Here is a 27,918-nt window from a genome sequence, read left to right as displayed (position 1 = left end):
TTACAGTGCTCATAAGAAAACTATACAATATTGTATACAGACGTTTAAAAAAAAAAATATTCATCGCCAACATCAAGCGCCCGCTTTCGGAATCATCAAAGAAAACGTGCATATACAAGTCATTAAAATAAATTAATATTGCTTTTAATGACTTTTCTAGTTCATGCTGTCTCTCTCACTTACAATAAAAATGACAACAAAAGTTCCATACTGCCAATTCAGTATCTTTGTGACGGGGTAATTGTTAAATCAATATTAAATGTCTGTTAACTGGACACATCGAAATAAAATCCAAACATAAACAAGATATAAAGCCCTCTTTCACACCTATTCTTTTCAGTCTGTTATGTAAGAAAGAAAAAAACAAGTACTTCCTGTGAGGCAGTTGCACATAGTATCTGCTGGGTGTCAGTAAAAGCCACACTTGGGTAAAATCCCATCAACAGCACTCTGTGCTCGACAAGCTGAGATGAAATGAGCTCCTCCCGGCCTGGTCTTTCTGCGCTCTGCAGAGGTTTGATCCCCCTCTCCGGCAGAACACTGACGACTGAAGCGGCTCCACTGAAGACCATCGATGACTTGCCAGGACCCACTTTCTCCACCACCCTCTTCTGGTTATTTGCCAAAGGGTACAAGGACAAGAGCCACTTGCTGCAGGTAAACACAACCCAGCCTGGTCGTGCAAGTCATTGTACTTCGTACACTTGTATACTCCGAACATCTTCCCTTTCTTAGGTAACCATCTCAAAAGAGTACATCAGAATGTGTCGCTGAAGTACACGCTAATGCACGCCCTAACATCTTTTGCCAGGGTGTACAGAAGAATCTGTACGGGCCTATCTGGCGCTCTAGGTTCGGTCCGTTCGACTTGGTTAATGTGGCAAGTCCCGAGCTCATAGCCCAGGTGATCCGGCAAGAAGGACGCTACCCGGTCCGAGCAGAGCTGCCGCACTGGAAAGAATACAGAGACCTGCGGGGACAAGCCTATGGCCTGCATGTAGAGTGAGTGCAATTCCCTCCAGACTACAAGTTCTGACTTCCAAATCAGTTGAGATAGACCGCCCACTAAACCACGCATCCTGAAGAGATGGAACGGTCCGGAAAACATCATCTATGCAAAATTTTGACCAAAGAACCACCATTACATGTTATGTAGACCAGTGTTTTTCAACCACTGTGCTGCGGCACACTCGTGTGCAATGAGGTATTATCTGGTGTGCAGTGGGAAATTATGCAACTTCGCCCAATTGGTCCAAAAACTGTATTCTGCAAATCAATACTTAGAATCTGCTAATAATGTGCTGTTGTCTAGTGTCTGTGCTGTGTGTAATCAACAATGTCCCCACAAAGAAGGATTGCGTACACACAAATCAAATAGTCTTGATTGCGAAAACAAAGCAGGTGTGGGCAATAGCACTCAAAGCTGCAACAGGAAAACACCAACAACACAGGAAAGGTCACCAAAATAACAGCGCAAGACAAGAACTAAAACACTACACACAGCAAACAACAACAAACTCAAAATAAGGCACGACAACCTGGTGGAGTTTCATTTTTTAACCTTGGCAGTGTAACCGTGTAAAACTCCATGTCAGTAGGTGGCAGCAGGTAGTTAGTTCATTGCTCTGTAAAAGTCGGAACGCATCGAAGATGGTTTGTCGTGATCCCAACATGCAGAGCGCAGCAGGAGACGGTGCGCAGGTAAAAAGCTATGTAAGGCTTAAACCAAAAATGAAAAAAAGGCAAGTCCCGCTCGGAAAAGGTACTGAAGCATAGGTATGGCCATGCAAAACAAAAGTAAAACTGAACTGGCTATAAAGTAAACAAGAACAGAATGCTGGACGAGAGCAAAAACTTCCAGTGTGTGGAGCAGAGACGGTGTCCACAAAGTACATCCGCAATCAACAATGTCCCCACAAAGAAGGATTGCGTACACACAAATCAAATAGTCTTGATTGCGAAAACAAAGCAGGTGTGGGCAATAGCACTCAAAGCTGCTACAGGAAAACACCAACAACACAGGAAAGGTCACCAAAATAACAGCGCAAGACAAGAACTAAAACACTACACACAGCAAACAACAACAAACTCAAAATAAGGTGGAGTTTCCTTTTTTAACCTTTTCTGCTGTTGGTGTGCCTCTGTATTTTTTTAATGAAACACATGTGCCTTGGCTCAAAAAAGGTTGAACAACACTGATGTAGACCACAAGGAAGTGTTTGGAATGTAAAAAAAACAAAGTATAATGTGACCCCTTTAATGTCAAATATTCTGAAGTTTGAACCATCAGAGGTATTCTACTTTCCAGCAAAGGACAGGAGTGGTACCGAATGCGGAGTGCTCTGAACCCCAAGTTGCTGAGGCTGCAGGAGGTGTCGGCCTACGCTCCAATCATCCAGCAGGTGGTTGACGACTTCCTGCAACGCATCGAGTTCCTCCGCATTCGCAGTCCAGACCAGACTTCTGTTTCCAACGTGGCTGCTGAGCTCCACAAGTTTGGCTTCGAAGGTGAGACTCACGGCATGATTCTGCAGTCACAGTCGCAAAGAGGGCCGGAGGTTACTCAACCTTTTTATGAACCACAATTATTTAGCTATCTCCTCCATCCTGTTCGAGACCAGGCTGGGCTGCCTGCAGGAAGACATACCCGAGGACACGGTGCGCTTCATCGCTGCAGTTAATGACATGCTGACCCTGTCTGAGACGGTGGTAGTCTTTCCACGTTGGATGCGCTGGCTCTTCCCGTTCTGGAGGCGCTTTGTGCAGGCCTGGGACCACCTCTACGACACAGGTGGGCTGCAGCTGCAGACAACAGCCGTTTGTGGTTTTAAGTCAAAGGAGCTTAAACAATTAGTATTGATTCTGCAGCACAGACTCTGATAGACCAAAGACTTGCTGACATTCACACTCGGATGGAGCGAGGTGAGCTGATAGATGGCTTATACCTGACTTACCTGTTGTCCTGTGACAAGCTGACCCAATCCGAGATCTACATCTGTGTGACAGAGCTGCTGCTGGGCGGCGTGGACACGGTGAGAGCATATTTCACTCACAGCCAGAATGTTTACCTACCTCCCTGACGTACTTTGCTTTGTAGGCGGAAAACTATCAAGTGTATGGACAAGTATGTCAAAACGGGAAACGAACGCCAATTTGACCAAATCAGACAACATGTTGCTAGTTTGTAAGCTCTAATAGAAGAAGAAATGAACAATCCAAACTTTCTTCAAATCAACTCTGCAATGACATAGAGGCAATAAGTGTGTTGTGTGTTGTGTGTTGTGTGTTGTGTGTTGTGTAGACCCTTAGCAGTGTAATGCTGCTTTAGCAACAGAAAAAGGACACTGGAATTGAAAAAGTGCCACTGTTGCTGATTTGGAACAAAGAAAGCAAGCTATAGGTGAAAACTGTGCATTAAAATATATTTCATGTACTGTGAGTCCAAAGATCTTGCCCCAAGTGGAGGACTTCAAGTACTTAGGAGTCTTGCTCACAAGTGGGGGAAGAGTGGATGGTGAGATCGGTGCGGCGTCTTCAGTAATGCGGACGCTGTATTGATCCGTTGTGGTGAAGAAGGAGCTGAGCCGGAAAGCAAAGCTCTCAATTAACTGGTTGATCTACGTTCCCATCCTCACCTATGGTCATGAGCTTTGGGTTATGACAGAAAGGACAAGATCACGGGTACAAGCGGCCCAAATGAGTTTCCTCCGCCGGGTGGCAGGGCTCTCCCTTAGAGCTAGGGTGAGAAGTTCAAAGTAAAGCCGCTGCTCCTCCACATGGAGAGGAGCCAGATGAGGTGGTTTGGGCATCTGGTCAGGATGCCACCCGAACGCTTCCCTAGGGAGGTGTTTAGGGCACGTCCGACCGGCAGGAGGCCACGGGGAAGACCCAGGACACGTTGGGAAGACTATGTCTCCCGGCTGGCCTGGGAACGCCTCGGGATCCCCCAGGAGGAGCTGGACCAAGTGGCTGGGGAGAGGGAAGTCTGTGCTTCTCTGCTTAGGCTGCTGTCCCCGCGACCCCACCTCAGATAAGCAGAAGAAAATGGATGGATGGATGAGTCCAAAGATGTTTTGTGTTTGGGGTGACAAACCGAAGTAACATATCTTTGAGCAGGGCCAATAAAAAAAAAACTGCAGGCAGAAAATGCTCCCTATATTCGACACTACTGATCGACTTGGTCAGTTTGTTCTGCGATACAAGATTTATTTGGTCAAGTGTGTTCGCAGTCCACCAAACAGGCGAACCGATACCACCAGAGAGAAGGGTCTACTCTGCCTTTACTGAGCATTATTTCATGTGAACGCTAACCGAACCGCACTCAAGTGCACTTCAAACATCTTTTTCAAATTTTGGGTGCAGACCAAAGTACAAATGTGAACTAAAAAGGGACTATAGGTGTTCCTCATATCACATTTGAGGTAGCAATTGTGCATCTATGAATAATTAAAGACTGAGGGCACTGAGCCTTAGTGATTAGCATGCAGGCCGGATCTCCTTTTCTGTGTGGAGTTAGCATGTTCTCCCTGTGCAGGTTCGGTGAATTGGAGACTCTAAACTGTCCACAGGTGTGAATGTGATTGTTAATGGTTGTTTGTCTATTTGCAACTGTCTAGCGACCAGTCTATTATTTACTCTTCCTGGGATAGGCTCCAGCTTACCCACGACCCTAGTGAGTAGGTGTTATGGAAAATGGATGGTTGGAGGGATAAATAAACTCGATACAGCATGCGGTGGAAGAATAGTCTGTGCTTCAAAAGCAGCTGTAATGAGGAAGAATAGCTTATTAAGTTAACTTTTTGCGCTTCGTTATGTATCCCAAGCGTAAGCAAGGCTCTGTCGGTGGCAATGTGCCAAACAAAAGGAAAGCCATCGCCATGTAAGTGGACAATTAACCTCACAAAAAGCCCCGAGAAGGGAGAACCGCAAACCATTATTGGCCACAGTTTAGGTCTCAACCCCTCGAATGTTGTGACCATCATTAAGGACGAAGCAACAGTCAGTCTTGTAGGAAAACAAACTACTGTCAATGTAAAAATACTATTTCAGCTCTTTGGATTCAAACCAAACCTAATAAAACCCTGCGAGACATCAACGTTTATTAAGCTCAAGACTGACTGGAATTTCTTATCCGTACAAATACAAATGTATTATTTGTATTTGGCTTGGGTTGTAGCCTTCAGTGCAAAGCTTCAGCACTCAGGGTAGCAAGAAGAGAGTTAGACTCGGGCATTGAGAGTGCCTTGAAATACACGGAGATACAAATAATACATTTGTGTTTGTATTGGGACGGCGTGGCGCAGTGGGAGAGTGGCCGTGTGCAACCCGAGGGTCCCTGGTTCAATCCCCACCTAGTACCAACCTCGTCCCGTCCGTTGTGTCCTGAGCAAGACACTTCACCCTTGCTCCTGATGGGTGCTGGTTGGCGCCTTGCATGTCAGCTCCCTCCATCAGTGTGTGAATGTGTGTGTGAATGTGGAAGTAGTGTCAAAGCGCTTTGAGTACCTTGAAGGTAGAAAAGCGCTATACAAGTACAACCCATTTATCATTTATTTATTAACTGTTCTGTGCTTTGTCTGGCGGGAATGTGGTTTAACAGCATGCCTTACTCCGCTTTCCAAATGAACAAACTACAACTTTCATGTGGTGACAGAGACCTCCAATCGGGAAAACACATTGAGGTATTCTGTGTTTGCACATTTCCTGCAGGATTTACATAACACCATCAGCTCTCTACAAACTAAGCACCCAAACGCATTTTTTTGTGGTTGCAAGCAACTGTAACCATGTAAAACTCACATTCCTACATGTGGTAATAATATGCTGGGATAATGTCACCTCAAAGTTTGCTGATGATGCACCACAAAGACAACATCTGTCTACCCAAACCAAAACCATTGTTTGAATGCAGAGGCGAGAACACTAATGAAGGCTTGGGTTGTAGCCTTCAGTGCAAAGCTTCAGCACTCAGGGCAGCAAGAAGAGAGTTAGACTCGGGCATTGAGAGTGCTAAAGCCTCCCATGCACATAAGATCCAACGTCCATTCACCTCCAATAACTCTCGGCGCTCGTGGAAGGGCATCAAGTGCATTACGAACTACAACAGCCAAAGTGTACAATGCTGAAACGACCCCTCCCTGCTAGATCCCTTCAACCGGTTCTACACCTGCTTGGATGAACCAAGCAGCACCAACCTAATGACACACCCTTCAGCAGATGTGCAGTTGACCCTGCAAAGGATCAACCCTCTCAAAGCCACAGGTCCAGACAACATCCCAGGATGAGTACTGAAGGACTGTGCCCACCAACTGACTGAGGTACCAACAGACATTTTTAACACCTCGCACCAACTATCCTCTGTTCCAACCTGCTTGAAGACACTGTGTCCATCATACCTGCACCAAAGACATCCACAGTGATGGGTCTGAAAGACTATCGGCCAGTAGCCCTCTCTCCAATAGTCATAAAGTGCTTCGAAAAGCTGGTGATGGGTTAGATCAAGACTTCATCCGAGGAACAGCTTTGGAAGTGGTCTCCAGCTACAAGTATCTTGGGGTTCATCTATTAAAGGACCTCACCTAGAATGCGTGTTGCTCAGAAAACTGCGCTGTGTTAGACAGGAGAGCTCCGTTCTCAGGAGCTTCCACAGATGTGTGGTGGAGAGCACTCTCAGCACCAGCATAGCAGTGTGGATGAATGACGAGAGGAAGGGAGTGAAAGCTACTCAGAAGATTGTTTCCCAACACCACATACATATTTAACTGCAAATACTGAAAGAGGGTTCTCTGACTCACCAAGAATCTCACCCACACTGTACAACCTAGCATTGATCACTTTCTCTCAGGCAAGCATTGGAAGTAGGACCACCAGACTGAGGAACTATTTCTCTGCGGAAGCTGTTCGACCGCAGAACTCCAAAGGTGTTCTGTAGCAGTAGATACAAGTCCCCCCCAACACATCTCTCCTCATCTCTGCATGAGCAACACTAAGCTCTTTGAAAATGGCTTTGATTTGATTTTGTTTGCTTACGCTATTCATATCCAATTCTCTTTCAATCATTTCGTATATACTATCATGTTTGCGGTACTCCTCAGGCTAAATCTGAAACCTCGGGTACTCAATTTTGTGCCATCTGTTTGTGACGTGTGCTGGTATGACGAAAAAGTTACCTAAATCCCTGAATCCTATTTGAATACTGTAGCAAGCAAAAACGACAAAGGTCATGGAGCATATTTCAGGGAAGAAAACAGGAAGCTAGAACCTTGTGTTGCCGCGCCTGCACGACTTGTCTGGAAGAATTCCTGTGACAGGCTCGGGCTTGTTTGTCTCACTGGAATACTCACTCCAAAGATCCATCAATCTATTTTCTATATTTCTATTCGAGGGTCGCGGGTTAGCTGGAGCCTATCCCAGCTGACTTTGGGCGAGAGGCGATCGCAGGACACCATGAATTTACCATGAATTGATTAACGTGGACCCCGATTTAAACAAGTCGAAAAACTTATTTGGGTGTTACCATTTAGTGGTCAATTGTACGGAATATGTACTGAACTGTGCAATCTACTAATAAAAGTATCAATCAATCAATCAATCAATCAATCAAACACATACAGACAAACAGCCATTCACAGACTCTGTAGTTCTCTGTTGATGTTATTAACCTGCTGATGAGACGGTGTTGATCGCAGACCTCCAACACACTCTCCTGGGCCTTGTACCACTTGGCGAGGGACCAGCGGGTTCAGGATGGATTGTACAGTGAGGTGAATGCCGTGTGTGCCAACAGGCGGAAGCCAGATACAGATGACCTGAGAGCAATGCCCTATCTGAAGGCTGTCATCAAGGAGACCTTGCGGTAAGCTGACCACCAGTTTGTGATATTTGGAGACACTCCGTTCAGGGATGTGCAGTCAGGGGAGGAAGGAGAGCATCACTTGTCATAATGGGGGAAAAATAATAACGTCAAATTAATATTGTTTGTTGTCCACTACATTTAGTTTCTGAATGATTAATCATTTCTGATTTAGTGATTAAAAATCACTAAATTTACGCATTTTCTGATGAAATACACGGTCCAATCTGATTAGGTTGCCTGAGGCTATCCTATTTGCTTTAATGCAGTCAGTACAGTGCCTGCCTCTTTCTGTTTGTCAGAATATTGCCCTTTGTTTACAGAAATATTTATTCTACAGCATGTTTTCACTCAGGCTGTGTAATATATCTAATGTAAGTGGGGCGTCGCTTTTCTTGCTAATGATGTCATAAAATACAGAGGAATCATACACGGACTTGCTGTAGCTCTCTGAGGCGGCGTGGCGAAGTTGGGAGAGTGGCCGTGACAGAAATCTGAGGGTCGCTGGTTCAATCCCCACATTCTACCATCCTAGTCACATCCGTTGTGTCCTTGAGCAAGACACTTCAGCCTTGCTCCTGATGGGTCCTGGTTAGTGCCTTGCATGGCAGCTCCCGCCATCAGCGTGTGAATGTGTGTGTGAATGTGGAAATGCTGTCAAAGCCAGGGGTAGGGAAGCTATGGCTCTAGAGCCAGATGTGGCTCTTTTGACGACTGCATCTGGCTCTCGGATAAATCTTAGCTGACATTGCTTAACACGATGAGTAATTAATAATTACGCTCAAAATATAAATAACGTTCAAAATATTAAACATTCTCATGCATTTTAATCCATTCATCCGTTTTGTACCGCACCTGTTCAAGAAGTTGCATTAATTGTAGAATTATATTATTATTACTGGTTTACTACTTACTATTACTATTTATTACTAGCTTCAGAATAACAATGTTCATAAAAAGAATAAGAGACTTATTATACTCTAAAAATGCTGGTCTTACTTAAAATGCACGCATTTAGTTGAATTCAGTGTTAAATTTTTTTATATGGCTCTCACGAAAATACATTTTAAAATATTTGGCTTTCATGGCTCTCTAAGCCAAAAAGGTTCCCGACCCCTGATCTAAGCGCTTTGGGCTCCTTAAAAAGAGGTAGAAAAGCGTTTTAAAAGTACAACCATTTTTATTTTACCACCATGAGGGAGGTGTATAGGAGCTGGTAGGTGCCGGTTGTTACTGTTTTTCAATCTAAGACAAGCCAGGGCCAGCATTTATCTCATTTTTACTTTATGGAAATACACAAACGAAAAGTGCCAGCGTAAATTCTGAGCGCCAACTGCAAAATGAATGAATGAATGAATGGTTTATTTTGAGCCATGCAAACAAAATAAGAGAATGACATAAAATACAAAAGAAATATATACATACATTATTTTTACACCTACATTGAAAACATTACATGTGACTAATCTTTTGTAGATGTCAAGATTGGCTCAAAAGGGAGTGGGAAGAAGTAAACTTATTAGGTCCCACCCCTATACATATAAAATCTACATAAAGCTTAATGGAGGTTGTGTAGGTTGCCCTCCCTTGGGTCCTTCAGACCACCAAGCATTGCCATGCGAGCCTGGATCGAGGTTACAATAGAGGCTTTGTTTTTAAATGTGCCGCCGGTTGCTCTCCAGCATTTGTCCTTTGTTGCTCTCGCTCTGGCTCGTGCTCTCGCTCCAGCTCCAACCACGTTTTTCCTCCCGGCTGATGCTTATACAGAGCGACAGGTGATTAGTAAATAAGGCCCACCTGGGCTATCTACGCACTTGCCTGGCACACCCCGTTCCGCTGCAGGCCCGCAGACCACACCCCCCTCCACAGAGGTCCACAAGCAAGAATACCAGTTGCCGAAGACATCAAGGATCTGGATGAACATCGGAACTCCCAGCAACTAAAACAACAACAACAACAGCGATAATGGAGTCTGACGGAAAACAAACATTAACATTCGACTACAAAATGACAACGCTCCTAGAGATTACCGAACAAGAAGATCGTTACTCGGGTGCCCACTCATCTACACGTATAGACATTCATAGAGCAACACAAATGATTGGAGAACAGGAAAGTATGGAACTATTCTATTGGCATCACTATAGACAGCGACTTTAAACTAGACAAACAAGTCAATGGCGTTTTAAGATCGTGTTTTTATCACCTTCGTCTTTTAGTAAAGGTTAAACCGTTTTTATCTTTTAACCTTTTTGAACAAGTGGTGCATGCTTTTATTTCAAGTGGCCTGGACTACTGCAATGCACTTTATGCTGGCATTAGCCAAAAAGCTCTCTCCCGGTTGCAGTTAGTCCAGAACGCGGCAGCAGGACTTTTAACAGGGGCCAGGAAACGCCAGCATAGAACCCCAATTCTTCAGAGTTTGCACTGGCTCCCTGTTCATTTTAGAATTGATTTTAAAACATTGCTGTTTGTTTTTAAATCTTTACATGGACTGGCACCTCAATATATCTCGGACCTCATCCAAATTTACATTCCTGCGTGCGCTCTGAGGTCCGAGAGCCAGTTCCAGCTCGTGGTGCCCAAGACCAGACTTAAGACCAGGGGAGACAGGACCTTCTCTGTGGTCGGCCCTAAGCTCTGGAACACTCTGCCCCTCCATGTTCAAACTGCTTCCACAGTGGACTCTTTTAAGTCTCGTCTTAAGACCCACTTTTATTCTTTGGCTTTTAACACTACGTGAGTTGTGTGGTCCTCTGTGTTTTTTATACACTTTTATTTTTATTTTACTGTTTTAATTGGTTTTACCCTTTAAAATAGTATTTAATCATATTTGTTTTTATATTGTTTTTATTGGTTTTATTTTTATTCATTTTTTGTTTTGTTCAGTCATTGGTGGAGCATAATATTGTTTTTAACATGGCTGTGCAGCACTTTGGAAACGTTATTGTTGTTTAAATGTGCTATATAAATAAAGTGGATTGGATATTCTAACACTCTCAACTGTACTTTCAGAAAAACAGAAGATCTGACTTTATATGGTTTTCCTGGGAAGGGTTAGCTGCGTGTATTTCAGAAGCAAATATATTGTAAGACCCAAATAAAATAGATAAAAAAAACCTGTGTTAACAGTGATTAAAAACAACTCTAAAGGCATAAAAGTCGTAAACCTTAGCACGTCTCTGATATTCCCGATCCCAGTATCTTATAATGAATCACGTTGACCGACTCTCTTCTGTTCTCCAGCTTATATCCTGTGGTTCCTGGAAATGGACGATTCACTACAGAGAGCGAAGTGATTGTGGACAACTACCGGTTCCCGAAGGAGGTAGAGTACAGCCCGGTGCATTTGAGTGTTGCTGTGAGACCCAGAAGAAAGAGCTGAGGCATGTGCTTGATCCCTTTCCAGACTCAGTTTCATCTGTGCCACTATGTTGTCAGCCACGACCGCACACAGTTCACCCAGGCTGATGACTTCCTGCCGGAGAGGTGGCTTCGCACTCACGCCTTCCAGCACCACCCATACAGCTTCATCCCCTTTGGTGTGGGGGTGCGAGGCTGTGTAGGGAGGAGGGTGGCAGAAATGGAGATGTACTTCGCCTTGTCCAGGGTGAGTGGCTGGTAGCAGGTTTTGCTCGACTTGTGACCGGGACTACAAACTGGATCATGTTCTACTTGTGGTTGACAGCTGGTGCAGCAATATGAGGTCCGGCCAGGAGAGGACAGCGCCCCCATTGAGGCCAAAACACGAACGCTGCTCATCCCAGCAAGACCCATCAGCCTCCGCTTCCTGCCCAGAACCTGAGGCCACACCTGTGAGGTCTTGTACAGTCCGACTCACCTAATAACTTTTCTCTGCACTTTCTGGTCAGGTCAGCAAGAATAATTATATCACAAGCATAGATTAAAGACATTGCACTTTCATGGTGTGTATTTCATCTTTCTGCAAGCACTATGATGGAGGCACGCGCTACGCAATCTGCTTTGGGAGGATTTGCGCAATCATCGCACATTGTGGTTTCTGCTTTGTATTTAATCAGGAAATGTGCAAATGACTAAATGGTTGTAATCATATACATTTATAACACACCGCTGTGTACAAACTTTAATATTCATTTTGTTATTCTTAGCTTTTTTTGCCTCCCTTGACCACATGGTCAACAGTTTTTACAAAAAGACGGTCAGGCTTGTCCTTGACAGTTTGGTTTTTCCTCTGTGTATGTCTTTGTTTCCTGTCAGCGCTTTTATTTTGGTAATTTCCTGCTTTTCTCCCGGAGCGCTGTTTCCTCTCAGCTGCGACTAATTGGCACCTGGCCACACCTGGTGTCAATCAGCCCTCTCTTATTTAAACCTGCTTTGTCAGGTCAGTGCTGGATTATTCCGTCAAGTGCTGTTGGTGACGAACCCCAAGATGTAGAGAAGGTGGCAGGCATTGAGTAAGAAAACATCATTTAATTTAAACACTAAAACAAGAACAAAAAAAAGGGTACTAACAAAAGGCGCTCACAAGGCGGAGAACAAACTTGGCCATGAACAAAAACACTTACTGTGATACGAAGGGACTATGGCATGAGCAGAGTGAACAGAAGTAGACACAGCTACAACGATAAGTATTAATGACATTGACAGGTAGTGGTGACATCGACACCACAATATTCCAGCACTGACTGGAGGACAAAGCAGGTTTAAATAAGAGCGGGCTGATTGACACCAGGTGTGGCCAGGTGCCAGGCAAAGCTGAGGGGAAACAGTGCTCAGGGAGAAAAGCAGGAAATGACCAAAATAAAAGCGCTGACAGGAAACAAAGACATACAAAGAGGAAAAACTAAAACAAAACAAACTGTCAGGGACAATCCTGACAAAGACAACTACAATATACAAAACCCAAAAGCAGTGAAGTTGTCACATTGTGTAAATGGTAAATAAAAACAGAATACAAAGATTTGCAAATCATTTTCAACCTAGTGGTTAGAGTGTATGCCTTGAGATCGGTAGGTTGTAAGTTCAAACCCCATCCAAGTCATACATAAGACTATAAAAATGGGAGCCATTAAAGCCCTGCTTGGCACTCAGCATCAAGGGTGTCACGCCTGTATGATTAGGTTTTGTTTTTTGCCATGTTTGGTCATGTTTAGTTTTTTGGACATTTAGTTCTGTCTTGGCACTTCCTGGTTTGTTTTCGTCTCCATGCCAACTTACTAGTTTTCACCTATCATGTCACGTCCCTGTCCTCAGCCTCACACCTGTTTTCACTAATAATCACAGCTACTATTTAAGTCATTCCTTTTCTGTCTTCGTTCTGGCATCTTCACACACCTTCCCATGCTGCACCTCCTTCACGCCCTCGATTATCTGCTTCATGCCTTGCTATGCTGTTCATTTTGTCCACGTAAGTTTTGGTTTAAAGTTCATAGTCAGTTGCTTTTGTGCTAAGTCTTTTTGTTTATGTCCATTATTTCATGCCATCGAGCAAGTGTTTTTGTTTCATCTTTGTATCTTGTAGCCAAGTTTTGTACCTCCACTGTGAGCGCTTTTTGTTTATCTTTTGTTAGTGAGAGTATTAAATAAAAGATGTACTCACACTCACGTCTTGCCCGTGCCAAATTCCCTCTGCGTCAAAAAAACAACCTTAATCCAAGTATCAACTTGACAAAGGGTTGGGATTGGGGGTTGAATCACCAAAAATGTTTCGCGGGCGCGGCCACCGCTGCTGCTCACTGCTCCCCTCAGCTCCCGGGGAGTGATCAAGGGTGATGGGACGAATGCAGAGAATAATTTTGCCACACCTAGAGTTTGTGTGTGACAATCATCGGTACTTTAACTTTTTTTTAATAGTCTGCAAAGACAAGATACTTAACGTTCCAACTGAGAAACTTTATTTTTTTGGCAAATATTAGTTCATTTGGGATTTGACGCAGTCAACATGTTTAAAAGAAGCTTGCACAAGTGGCAGAAAAGAGTGAGAAAGTTGAGGAATGCTCATCAGACACTTATTTGGAACATCCCACAGGTGAACAGGCTAATTGGGAACAGGTGGGTGCCATGATTGGTTAGAAAAGCAGCTTCCATGAAATGCTCACTCATTCACAAACAAGGACGGGGTGAGAGTCACCACTTTGTCAACAAATGCCTGAGCAAATTGTTTAAGAACAACATTTCTCAAACAGCTATTGCAAAGAATTTATGGATTTCACCATCTACACTCTGTAATGTCATCAAAAGGTTCAGAGAGTCTGGAAAAATCACTGCACGTAAGCCCTGATATGACGCACCTTGGATCCCTTAGGCGGTACTGCATGAAAAACTGACATCAGTGTGTAAAGGATATCACCACACGGGCTCATTTGTTGAACCAGAGAGTCACGCGGAGATTCTTTCAGGATGAGCAGCAGCTCTCTATTGACTTTTTCTGTGGACGGCGAAGACAAGCAGGCGCGCTCGTTGAACGGATCCGCCGCCCTGTGTTTCGCGGAAACCTGGCGCAGTGAACAAATTCCAGATAGCTCACTGCACCTACTGGTCTTTCAGCTCCTCAGAGCAGACCATGAAAAAGAGCTCTTCTAGAAGACCAAAGGAGACGGAATAGGCTTCTCCAAAAAACGAAGGTTGGTGTGAAAATGTTCAAGCAGAGATGTAGCCAACACCTGGAGAGTTTTTTAATAAGCTGCAAACCGATGTATTCAACCCTAGAGTTATTTTGGTCGGTGTTTGTATTCCACACAGTAGTAAAGAACTCCGATCCCTCTGTAGCCTGTGCAGATTTAGGACTCTCTGATCACTGTCTGATTCACATCATCCCGACCGACATGCAGAGGTTAAATACTCCTAAGACCGTTACAAAAAGCCTGCTTTGATTGGAGTGTCTTTGAAGCCGTGGTTTACACCTCAACTTGGGAAGTGTGTCAGGCCAAGAAGGATGCCTTCGTGAGATGGATCCTGTTCCAGCGGGCCAGAAACAAACTGATGAAGAAGATCAGGGTAGCTAAAGATAGCTAAGCTGAGAAGCTAAAACAAAGCTTCTCGGCTAACGGTCTCTCAGCAGTTTGGAAAGGAGAGGAAAGCCACACCCACCCATGCCAGATCACCGCCATCATTCAATGTGTGCTGTGCACCTCCATCACTGTCTGCTGTGGATCTGCAACCAAGCTGCACCTTCACAGACTGCAAAGAAGATTTTTGGTGTCGACCTGCACCCCCGTCCAGGACTTTTACCAAGGTCAGGAAAAGAGGCAGGAAGCATCACTGCAGACCCCTCACACCCTGCTCACAAACTGTTACAAATCACTGTATTTAAATGTATATATATTGATGTCGTCACAGCCTTCTTGTCAGTCAGCAGACTTTTTTACTCCACAAAGGTGTCAGGACAACATCGTACAAACACATCCGTGCACGTGTTGCATTCACTAAGCTGTTTGCCACTCTGTATCTTTGTGCACACACCAATCAAGCCAAACTAAATGTGGAGCTAATATGAGGATGAAGACTATTTGTACTTTCTTTGGACGTGGCGGCGGGGAGAAGCTGCAATGACATTGTCCGCCGGCAGAGGGCGCGCGTTGAAGTACAGCGCGGCAGCAGATGCGCGTGCATGAGCTGCTGCCAAAACCTCCCTGGTGAGCGGCACGACGTCACGTGACAGCAGATGCGCGTGCATGAGCAGCTGCCAAAACCTCCTCTGTGAGAGGCACGACGTCATGTGACCCGGATCTTAGCCGTCCTGTTCGCGGCGGGGCGGCTACTCCTGTCATGGACGACTAGTTCCACCTCGACTCGCCGCCGCGGGGAGGAAGCCAACAGCTGCCCACTTGTACGTCCTGTTCTCGGCTGCAAGAGGACGCTAATGGCGGCTCTTCTGGGCTCCAGTCGCGGGGACGCGGGCTTGGCGCGTCCGTGTGGATGCTGATGATGATGATGATGATGATGATGATGATGAAGGTGAGTCGCTGGTGATGATGATGATGATGATGATGATGAAGGTGATGATGATGATGATGAAGGTAAGTCGATGATGATGATGATGATGATGATGATGATGATGATGATGGTGGTGTCACGCGCACCTGCTCTCAGACATTTGTCCTACCCGAGGACGTCGTAACGCGTTTCTATCAAAGATGTGGGCTATTTGGGTGTGAATCCAGGTCAGTCGGGGATGGAGGTGGGTTCTGGTGAGCGGGACGACACCGGGTCCAACACGACATTGTGTTTTCACTCAGTGAAAGGCTTCTGGCCATTTGAACGTGACTCATCTTGAAGTCACGTGGTCATGTCATGACGTGACGTCAGGTACTGAAATATGGCTGAAGAGTGGAAGAGGGCAGCACGGTGGGAAAGAAGGGTTAGTGCGTGCGCCTCACAATGGTTCGATCCCCTGTTCCTAACCTTTCTGTGTGGAGTTTGCATGTTCTCCCCTGCGGCTTCTTCCCACCTCCAAGGACATGCACCTGGGGATAGGCCCCTCCCACCTCCAAAGACATGCACCTGGGGATAGGCCCCTCCCACCTCCAAAGACATGCACCTGGGGATAGGCCCCTCCCACCTCCAAAGACATGCACCTGGGGATAGGCCCCTCCCACCTACAAAAACATGCACCTGGGGATAAGCCCCTCCCACCTCCAAAGACATGCACCTGGAGATAGGCCCCTCCCACCTCTAAAGACATGCACCTGGGGATAGGCCCCTCCCACCTCCAAAGACATGCACCTGGGGATAGGCCCCTCCCACCTCCAAAGACATGCACCTGGGGATAGGCCCCTCCCACCTCCAAAGACAGGCATCTGGGGATAGGCCCCTCCCACCTCTAAAGACATCCATCTGATGATAGACCCCTTCCACCTCATCCGTGGTCACCGAATCTGTGACCCCCCCTCCACGAAGAAAGGAAAACGGCAGATCATCTGGTGTAAAAGTGGGGTCTATTTAAAGGCTAGTGCAGGGGTCACCAGATGAGTCGCCCACTGGCCTGTTCTAAAAATAGCTCAAATAGCAGCACTTACCAGTGAGCTGCCTCTATTTTTTAAATGTTATTTATTTACTAGCAAGCTGGTCTCGCTTTGCTCGATATTTTTAATTCCAAGAGAGACAAAACTCAAATAGAATTTGAAAATCCAAGGAAATATTTAAAAAATTTGGTCTTCACTTTTTTAAATACATTCATTTGTTTTTTTTTACTTTGCTTCCTATAATTTCCAGAAAGACAATTTTAGAGAAAAAATACAACCTTAATAATTATTTTAGGATTTTTAAACACATACACCTTTTAAATTCCTTCCTCTTCTTTCCTGACAATTTAAATCAATGTTCAAGTATTTTTTTATTGTAAAGAATAATAAATACATTTTAATTTAATTCTTCATTTTAGCTTCTGTTTTTTTGACAAAGAATATTTGTGAAATATTTCTTCAAACTTATTATGATTAAAATTCAAAAAAGTTATTCTGGCAAATCTAGAAAATCTGTAGAATCAAATTTAAATCTTATTTCAAAGTATTTTGAATTTCTTTTAAAGTTTTTGTTCCGGAAAATCTAGAAGAAATAATGATTTGTCTCTTTATATATGTAATATAGCTTGGTCCAATTTGTTATGTATTCTAACAAAGTGCAGATTGATTTTAACCTACTTAAAGCATGTCATCAAAATTCTAAAATTTATCTTAATCAGGAAAAAATACTAATGATGTTTTTAATTTTTTCAAAAAGATTCAAATTAGCTAGTTTTATTAATAATAACATAGAGTTAAAGGTAAATGGAGCAAATTGGCCATTTCTGGCAATTTATTAAAGTGTGTATCAAACTGGTAGCCCTTTGCATTAATCAGTACCCAAGAAGTAGCTCTTGCTTTCAAAAAGGTTGCTGACCCCTGGGCTAAAGTATCCAAAAGAGTTTCAAGATGGGACTTAAAGTCCTACTGAAAGCCACTACTAGCCACCACGCAGTCTGATAGTTTATATATCAATGATGAAATATTAACATTGCAACACATGCCAATACGGCCGCTTTAGTTTACTAAATTGCAATTTTAAATTTCCCGGGACTTTTTTCTTGAAAACATCGCGTAATGATGACGTGTACGCGTGACGTCACGGGCTGTTATGAATATGAGCGCTGCGTACACACACAGCTAAAAGTCGTCTGCTTTAACGGCATAATTACACAGTATTTTGGACATCTGTGTTGCTGAATCTTTTGCAATTTGTTCAATTAAAATTGGAGAAGTCAAAGTACAAAGATGGAGTTGGGAAGCTTTAGCCTTTAGCCACACAAACACACGGTGATTCCTTGTTTAAATTCCTGGAGGTGAAACTTTACTATGGATCAGAGCGCACATGGATCCCAACCGAATGTCAACCAGCAGGTTTCGGTGAGAAAATTCTGGTTAAAAAGTCGCCTCTGACCGGATATCAGCTGAGCTTGTGCCTCCCGTACAGCTGCCGTCGACTTCCCCGAGACACTGCGCGTCAACACCCGGCCGTGGACGTACACTTCCGACTATCAGGTACTGTTAAACTCACTAAAACACTAGCAACACAATAGAAAGATAAGGGATTTCCCAGAATTATCCTAGTAAACATCTCTAAAAACATCAGAATCCGTCTCAAAGCAACGCGATTGCAATTGCGTTTTGTTTTGTTTTTTAACTTTTTTGTTTTTGTTTTTTTCTAGTCCGTCACTATCAATATCCTCAAACACGAATCTTTCATCCTCGCTCAAATTAAAGGGGAAATTGTCGTTTTCTCCGTCTGAATGGCTGTTTGTGTTGGAGGCTCCCATTAAAATCAATGTGAATATGTGAGGAGTCCTCAACATGTGACCTCATCGTTTGCGACTTCCGGTAGAGGCAGGGCTTTTCTCCAGTTGCCAACTTTATCGTGGATGTTCTCTACTAAATCCTTTCAGCAAAAATATGGCGATATCGCAAAATGATGAAGTATGACACATAGAATGGAGCTGCTATCCCCGTTTAAATAAGAACATCTCATTTCAGTAGGCCTCTAAATGCTTCCTGTGGGCGGCATAGCTCAGTTGGTAGAGTGGCCGTGCCAGCAACCTGAGGGTTGCAGGTTTGATTCCCGCTTCCGCCATCCTAGTCACTGCTGTTGTGTCCTTGGGCAAGACACTTTACCCACCTGCTCCCAGTGCCACTTACACTGGTTTAAATGTAACTTAGATATTGGGTGTCACTATGTAGAGTGCTTTGAGTCACTAGAGAAAAGCGCTATATAAATATGATTCACTTCACTTCACTTCATCAGTGCCCTCCCCTCCCGCGGAGAGTCACCCACGGGTACCCACAGGCACACATTTGAACCTCGGAACACTCCCGCACGGATGAAGCAACGCCAACGTCCACAAGGAGTTGCACAACAAACCTAGCGTCAGGTGTGCACATCTAAACAATTTATCAAATTGCGCAGACACGTTCATTAAACATCAACAACACTTCCCTTCTTTTCTCAACCGACATCTTTTGCCCGCGCTGTAAAGCTGGTTGTCAAGAGAGCAGGCGCCCGGAAAGCCCCGACAAGGGGAGGGGTGCCCGAAATACAGACGAGCGTAACATCAATCACGCAACCCAAAATAAGGCTTTTAATTATGAGGCCGTTTTGCTTGGATTTTTATCGTCGTGTTCTCCATCCATCCATTTTCTACCGCTTATTCCCTTTCGGGGTCGCGGGGGGCGCTGGCGCCTATCTCAGCTACAATCGGGCGGAAGGCGGGGTACACCCTGGACAAGTCGCCACCTCATCGCAGGGCCAACACAGATAGACAGACAACATTCACACACTAGGGACCATTTAGTGTTGCCAATCAACCTATCCCCAGGTGCATGTCTTTGGAGGTGGGAGGGGCCTATCCCCAGGTGCATGTCTTAGGAGGTGGGAGGGGCCTATCCCCAGGTGCATGTTTTGTCGTGTTCTCATCAGGGTAAAATAGGTTGTTGACATTAACAAAGACGACAATTTATTAGTCAGCGATATTAACACCGGTTGAAACTTGAAATGGTCAAACAGTTTCGGTGTAAGCATCATATATCAGATCATTCAGGATTCTGCGAGCCCTTCAAATCCTGCACATTTCACCTGGTCCCATGACTCATGTGCGGCCAATGCCATTTGCAATGCTGAGTGTCCTGCAACTTACTTAGTGTGCATGGTGAGTGTCCTACAACTTACATAGTGTGCATGGTGAGTGTCCTACAACTTACATAGTGTGCATGGTGAGTGTCCTACAACTTACATAGTGTGCATGGTGAGTGTCCTACAACTTACATAGTGTGCATGGTGAGTGTCCTACAACTTACTTAGTGTGCATGGTGAGTGTCCTACAACTTACATAGTGTGCATGGTGAGTGTCCTACAACTTACACAGTGTGCATGCTGAGTGTCCTACAACTTACTTAGTGTGCATGGTGAGTGTCCTACAACTTACATAGTGTGCATGGTGAGTGTCCTACAACTTACATAGTCTATGTGCATGGTGAGTGTCCTACAACTTACATAGTGTGCATGGTGAGTGTCCTACAACTTACTTAGTGTGCATGGTGAGTGTCCTACAACTTACATAGTGTGCATGGTGAGTGTCCTACAACTTACTTAGTGTGCATGGTGAGTGTCCTACAACTTACATAGTGTGCATGGTGAGTGTCCTACAACTTACGTAGTGTGCATGGTGAGTGTCCTACAACTTACATAGTGTGCATGGTGAGTGTCCTACAACTTACATAGTGTGCATGGTGAGTGTCCTACAACTTACATAGTGTGCATGGTGAGTGTCCTACAACTTACTTAGTGTGCATGGTGAGTGTCCTACAACTTACATAGTGTGCATGGTGAGTGTCCTACAACTTACATAGTGTGCATGGTGAGTGTCCTACAACTTACATAGTGTGCATGGTGAGTGTCCTACAACTTACGTAGTGTGCATGGTGAGTGTCCTACAACTTACATAGTGTGCATGGTGAGTGTCCTACAACTTACGTAGTGTGCATGGTGAGTGTCCTACAACTTACATAGTGTGCATGGTGAGTGTCCTACAACTTACATAGTGTGCATGGTGAGTGTCCTACTACTTACGTAGTGTGCATGGTGAGTGTCCTACAACTTACATAGTGTGCATGGTGAGTGTCCTACAACTTACATAGTGTGCATGGTGAGTGTCCTACAACTTACATAGTGTGCATGGTGAGTGTCCTACAACTTACATAGTGTGCATGGTGAGTGTTCTACAACTTACGTAGTGTGCATGGTGAGTGTCCTACAACTTACATAGTGTGCATGGTGAGTGTCCTACAACTTACATAGTGTGCATGGTGAGTGTCCTACAACTTACATAGTGTGCATGGTGAGTGTCCTACAACTTACATAGTGTGCATGGTGAGTGTCCTACAACTTACTTAGTGTGCATGGTGAGTGTCCTACAACTTACATAGTGTGCATGGTGAGTGTCCTACAACTTACATAGTGTGCATGGTGAGTGTCCTACAACTTACATAGTGTGCATGGTGAGTGTCCTACAACTTACGTAGTGTGCATGGTGAGTGTCCTACAACTTACATAGTGTGCATGGTGAGTGTCCTACAACTTACATAGTGTGCATGGTGAGTGTCCTACAACTTACGTAGTGTGCATGGTGAGTGTCCTACAACTTACATAGTGTGCATGGTGAGTGTCCTACAACTTACATAGTGTGCATGGTGAGTGTCCTACAACTTACATAGTGTGCATGGTGAGTGTCCTACAACTTACATAGTGTGCATGGTGAGTGTCCTACTACTTACGTAGTGTGCATGGTGAGTGTCCTACAACTTACATAGTGTGCATGGTGAGTGTCCTACAACTTACATAGTGTGCATGGTGAGTGTCCTACAACTTACATAGTGTGCATGGTGAGTGTCCTACAACTTACATAGTGTGCATGGTGAGTGTCCTACAACTTACATAGTGTGCATGGTGAGTGTCCTACAACTTACATAGTGTGCATGGTGAGTGTCCTACAACTTACATAGTGTGCATGGTGAGTGTCCTACAACTTACATAGTGTGCATGGTGAGTGTCCTACAACTTACATAGTGTGCATGGTGAGTGTCCTACAACTTACATAGTGTGCATGGTGAGTGTCCTACAACTTACATAGTGTGCATGGTGAGTGTCCTACAACTTACTTAGTGTGCATGGTGAGTGTCCTACAACTTACATAGTGTGCATGGTGAGTGTCCTACAACTTACATAGTGTGCATGGTGAGTGTCCTACAACTTACATAGTGTGCATGGTGAGTGTCCTACAACTTACGTAGTGTGCATGGTGAGTGTCCTACAACTTACATAGTGTGCATGGTGAGTGTCCTACAACTTACATAGTGTGCATGGTGAGTGTCCTACAACTTACGTAGTGTGCATGGTGAGTGTCCTACAACTTACATAGTGTGCATGGTGAGTGTCCTACAACTTACATAGTGTGCATGGTGAGTGTCCTACAACTTACATAGTGTGCATGGTGAGTGTCCTACAACTTACATAGTGTGCATGGTGAGTGTCCTACTACTTACGTAGTGTGCATGGTGAGTGTCCTACAACTTACATAGTGTGCATGGTGAGTGTCCTACAACTTACATAGTGTGCATGGTGAGTGTCCTACAACTTACATAGTGTGCATGGTGAGTGTCCTACAACTTACATAGTGTGCATGGTGAGTGTCCTACAACTTACATAGTGTGCATGGTGAGTGTCCTACAACTTACATAGTGTGCATGGTGAGTGTCCTACAACTTACATAGTGTGCATGGTGAGTGTCCTACAACTTACATAGTGTGCATGGTGAGTGTCCTACAACTTACATAGTGTGCATGGTGAGTGTTCTACAACTTACGTAGTGTGCATGGTGAGTGTCCTACAACTTACATAGTGTGCATGGTGAGTGTCCTACAACTTACATAGTATGCATGGTGAGTGTCCTACAACTTACATAGTGTGCATGGTGAGTGTCCTACAACTTACATAGTGTGCATGGTGAGTGTCCTACAACTTACATAGTGTGCATGGTGAGTGTTCTACAACTTACGTAGTGTGCATGGTGAGTGTCCTACAACTTACATAGTGTGCATGGTGAGTGTCCTACAACTTACATAGTGTGCATGGTGAGTGTCCTACAACTTACATAGTGTGCATGGTGAGTGTCCTACAACTTACGTAGTGTGCATGGTGAGTGTCCTACAACTTACTTAGTGTGCATGGTGAGTGTCCTACAACTTACTTAGTGTGCATGCAACTTACCTGGAATATTTGGCCTGGGATACAATTGAGTTATGGGTTAAATGCGTAGGAGCATTTGTTGGTTGGTTGTTGGAATGGTTCTGTAACAAGCGATTTCTGTACAAGAAAAGATTAAACAAAGCAAGTCGACTTTATAGTAAGAATACTGGATTATATTTATATAGCGCTTTTCTCGAGCCTCAAAGCGCTTCACAGAGAAGTGAGAAGCCATCATTCATTCAATCAATCAATCAAGGTTTACTTGTTTAGCCCTAAATCTCGAGTGTCTCAAAGGGCTGCACAAGCCACAACGACATCCTCGGTTCAGATCCCACATCAGGGCAAGGAAAAACTTAACCCAGTGGGATGACAGTGAGAAACCTTGGAGAGGACCACATATGTGGGTGACCTGGTGGTGGTGGTAAGCTACGTTTGTAGCCACAACTGCCCTGGGACAGACTGACGGAAGCGTGGCTGCCAGTTTGTGCCTACGACCCCGCAGACCACCACCTGTCAATCATTCATCATTTATTCACCAGTGGCAAGGATTTGGACGGTAAGAGGCGGGGAGCGAACCTGCAACCCTCAGGTTCCTGGCGAGGCCACTCTACCCACTACGCCCTGCCACCCCTTTCACTTTAGCTAGATTTTTGTGGAAATTCTGGCCTCCTAATGGGTTTCCATAGTGACAGGCCGGGGGATGTTCACAAGCAGCTGCTGTTGGAAGCACGGAATCTGACAGAAGCACACGAGCCCTGCGGCTGAATGAATGCGAAAAGAAACACATAATGTCAGTTTGGATCCGTTAATGTGTCGACATCACCCGCTTTTCAGTTCTAGCTTTCTGTGACGTCTCCATGACGATTGAGAATCCGGTTGAGTTTCACACTCGTGCCGACGGCCTGGTCTCCCATCCGAGTGTCACAATAGCAGCGTTTATGTCTCCTGTGCTGTCCATGGCAACAAGCATCATTGACATTCCCTGACTGGTGCTGCACCAAAGCAGCTTGCTTGGCCTCGCTCACACTGAGACTCTGCAAAAAGAGCAGGCTTTGCCAAAGGAGATTGGCACCTGTGTCCCAGTGACTAATCACACACCAAGATTGGCACCTGTGTCCCAGTGACTAATCACACACCAAGATTGTCACCTGTGTCCCAGTGACTAATCACACACCAAGATTGGCACCTGTGTCCCAGTGACTAATCACACACCAAGGTGGGTGGCCTGGCAAGAACCCACGCCTGCACAAAATGCAGAACCCATACTGGAGGCAGCGATTAGTCGGGAATGGAGAGCATTCTTACCTTACCTTAGACTTTAAGTCGTTCCATCCTTGAGAGCAGTGTTTTTCAACCACTGTGCCGCGGCACATACAGTCTGGTGTGCCGTGGGAGATGATCTAATTTCACTGTGAACGGCTTCCTGCTGCCATCATGTGGGTTGCATGGACCATTGATGGAGGACATCGCTTCGCACAGGTTTGACTCTTTATTCTTTCAATAAAGCCGCTCGCAGTGTCGGTCGGTTGCTCTCTCAGCTCCACCTCCGCTGCTCGCGGCGGTCTCCTTTTCAGTCGTCCGAGTCTTTCCTTTGCTGGTCTTGGTCACTCCGTGGCTCTCTGTGGTTTTTGCTCGTCAGGTCTTCTGCTGGTTCTCCTACTTCTTCTGCCCCGATTACTCCTCCTTCTCCCCTTTTATACAGCCGGAGGAGATGCACAGATTGAGAGCCGGTGTGTGTTTTACGCACCTGGTTCTGATTGCATCAGCGGCGCTTCAGGCACGCCCCCGCCTCTCCGTTCCGCTGCATACTCCGCCTCCTGGCCGCCATCTTGAGTAGGATCACAGTTTGCCCTACCCTGCTGTCGGTCCGTCGGCTCCGTCTCTCCACATTCACCTATTTGGGTTTAAAATATATTTTGCAGACCAGTAATTATAGTCTGCAAATGATGTGTTGTTGTTGAGTGTCGCTGCTGTCTAGAGCTCGGCAGAGTAACCCTGTAATACTCTTCCATGTCAGTAGGTGGCAGCCGGTAGAAAATTGCTTGGTAGATGTTGGAAACAGCGGGAGGCAGTGTGCAAGTAAAATTGTGTCTAATTCTTAAACCAAAAATAAACAAAAGGTGAGTGCCCCTAAGAAAAGCCGTTGAAGCTTAGGGAAGGCTATGCAGAACCAAAGTAAAACTGAACGGGCTACAAAGTAAACAAAAACAGAATGCTGGACGACAGCAAAGACTTACTGTGGAGCAAAGATGGCGTCCACAAAGTACATCAGAACATGACATGACAATCAACAATGTCCCCACAAAGAAGGATAAAAACAACTGAAATATTCTTGATTGCTAAAACAAAGTAGATGCGGGAAATATTGTTCAAAGGAAGACATGAAACTGCTAAAGCCAAAAAAGAGAAAAAGCCACCAAAATAGGAGCACAAGACAAGAAGTAAAAGACTACACACAGGAAAAGAGCAAAAAAGTCCAAATAAGTGAGGGTGTGATGTGACAGGTGGTGACAGTACACCTACTTTGAGACAAGAGCTATAGTCATGCATGCTTGCTTATGCTTTAAAGTCATATCCAACAATTGTGACAACAACATTTTACTGTCATCTGAGTTTCCTTTTTTAATGATTTCTGCTGGCCTTTGGATTTTTTCAATGCAAGAAATGTGCCATGGCTCAAAAAAAGTTGAAAAACACTGCTCTAGAGGGCATCGATCCACAACGTTCCTCCACTGCATTCTGTCCAGAGCTATGGATTTATCTTGTTCCCAGCTGGTATTTCTGCTCGCAAGGTCTTTATCTATTCTTCTTCTCCTTGTTGTTGTTGGTCTGCATCTTTGTCTTTTGCCTCCTGGGGGTTTTCATTCCAGTGCTGTTTGGGTATTCTTTCATCTGATATTCTCATTTCATCTTCTAGTCATACCAATCAGCGCTTACCTATGTTTTGTGTCAGTCGTTTCTGTTTGGATCTTTTGCGTACTTCTTCATTTGTGATCTGGTCTTTCCGGGAAGTTTGCATTATTCCCTTGAGACATTTATGGTGGAAGACATCTACTGTATCTTCCCTTGATCTTTTGCAGTTATTTGCCATCCGTCACACGCATACAGCAGGCCATCGGTTCTAAAGATTTCCAAAGACTGTGTTTGCCTTGCAAATCCGTATTTTTATTTCTTCCGAGCATTTAATATCGTTGGTATCCATCCATTTTCTACCGCTTGTCCCTTTTGGGGTCGAGGGGGTGCTGGAGCCTTTCTCAGCTGCATTTGGGCGGAAGGCGGGATACACCCTGGACAAGTCGCCACCTCATCACAGGGCCAACACAGATAGACAGACAACATTCACACACTAGGGACCATTTAGTGTTGCCAATCAACCTATCCCCAGGTGCATGTCTTTGGAGGTGGGAGGGGCCTATCCCCAGGTGCAAGTCTTTGGAGGTGGGAGGGGCCTATCCCCAGGTGCAAGTCTTTGGAGGTAGGAGGGGCCTATCCCCAGGTGCAAGTCTTTGGAGGTGGGAGGGGCCTATTCCCAGGTGCATGTCTTTGGAGGTGGGAGGGGCCTATCCCCAGGTGCAAGTCTTTGGAGGTGGGAGGGGCCTATTCCCAGGTGCATGTCTTTGGAGGTGGGAGGGGCCTATCCCCAGGTGCAAGTATTTGGAGGTAGGAGGGGCCTATCCCCAGGTGCATGTCTTTGGAGGTGGGAGGAGCCTATCCCCAGGTGCATGTCTTTGGAGGTGGGAGGAAGCCATAGTAGAACCCGCACAGTCACGGGAAGAACATGCAAACTCCACACAAAAAGATTCCGAGCCCAGGATTGAACTCAGGACTACTCAGGACCTTGGTATTGTGAGGCACATACACTAACCCTTGTTCCACCGCGCCCCCCATCGTTGCTAACGGTGCTCCCTAAATATTGGAATTCCTCCACCTTCTGAATATCTTTTCCATTTGTCTTAATTGATGTGCCTTTTTTCCGACATCCATCACTTTCATTTATCTTCGTTGAATATTAGTCCCATTTTGCTCATGACTTCTTTAGTTTTGTCGGTGCATCGATGGACGTTTTATGTATTCTTTTCAAAGAGTGCAATGCATCAGCGAAGTCAAGATCAAACATGTTTTTGTTGAAACTATATATCCAAGTTGTACTTCTATTCTTCTCCCACCCCAAAGTCAATCACAAAGAGAGACAGAAACGGTGAAGGAATATATCCCTGTTTTACACCAGTTTTTATTCCCAAAGATTCTGAGGTTTCATTGTTCAGTTGCACACAACATTCGCAGTTTGCATAGAAGGCCTGCATTCCATGTAGGATTTTGTTGACCTCATTATTAAAGTGGGTGACATTGTTATCACCAGGAAAGATGAGGTCACCTGCCTAGGTTCCATTCTAGAGGCTAATCTTTCCTGTGATAAAATAGCAACCAAGGTAATCAAACAAACAAGATTTCTCTACAGAATCTCCTCTCTGGTTTGATTGATTGATTGAAACTTTTATTAGTAGATTGCACAGTTCAGTACATATTCCGTACAATTGACCACTAAATGGTAACACCCCAATAAGTTTTTCAACTTATTTATGTCGGGGTCCACGTTAATCAATTCATGTTTAACAAAATCACCATGAAGATTCTAGCGGGAACTCTCATTCAACCCTTTTCCATTACGCATGCACCTCCTGGTACCCCAGCACCTTCAAAACCCTCAAATCTAGACTCCAAACATCCCAGAACAAGCTAGTCAGGTTACTTCTAGACCTCCACCCCAGATCACACCTCACTCCTACCCACTTCTCCAAAGTGGGCTGGCTCAG

General features: G+C 44.9%; 2 protein-coding genes across 9 annotated transcripts in view; both read left to right on the top strand.

Moving 5' to 3' along the window:
- Positions 1 to 400: 400 nt before the first annotated feature.
- On the top strand, positions 401 to 13,438 carry LOC133544460 (sterol 26-hydroxylase, mitochondrial). Of its 2 annotated transcripts, XM_061889802.1 has the most exons (9): positions 401 to 657; positions 812 to 1,002; positions 2,309 to 2,508; positions 2,594 to 2,791; positions 2,869 to 3,032; positions 7,689 to 7,855; positions 11,099 to 11,180; positions 11,262 to 11,462; positions 11,541 to 13,438. In XM_061889802.1, the coding sequence occupies exons 1-9, from the start codon at positions 475 to 477 to the stop codon at positions 11,655 to 11,657; spliced, it is 1,503 nt and encodes a 500-aa protein (XP_061745786.1). In that variant the 5' UTR covers positions 401 to 474; the 3' UTR covers positions 11,658 to 13,438. The 2 variants fall into 2 exon arrangements, with proteins under 2 accessions (XP_061745786.1, XP_061745787.1); XM_061889803.1 differs by lacking the exon at positions 812 to 1,002 and having other exon boundaries at positions 430 to 657.
- A 1,786-nt stretch (positions 13,439 to 15,224) lies between these two features.
- tmem198b (transmembrane protein 198b) overlaps positions 15,225 to 27,918 on the top strand; it is a 37,219-nt gene continuing 24,525 nt past the window's right edge. The window contains exon 1 of one of the 7 annotated variants that reach the window (XR_009804579.1): positions 15,225 to 15,790. The gene's annotated coding sequence lies outside the window, so the exon portion shown is untranslated. The other 6 variants (XM_061889109.1, XM_061889115.1, XM_061889110.1 and 3 more) reach the window with 6 other exon arrangements.

The sequence above is a fragment of the Nerophis ophidion genome, linkage group LG27, assembly GCF_033978795.1.
Source record: "Nerophis ophidion isolate RoL-2023_Sa linkage group LG27, RoL_Noph_v1.0, whole genome shotgun sequence".
NCBI lineage: Eukaryota > Metazoa > Chordata > Actinopteri > Syngnathiformes > Syngnathidae > Nerophis > Nerophis ophidion.
The sequence above is the reverse complement of the archived record's forward strand: the minus strand, read 5'-3'. Positions and strand labels throughout refer to the sequence as shown.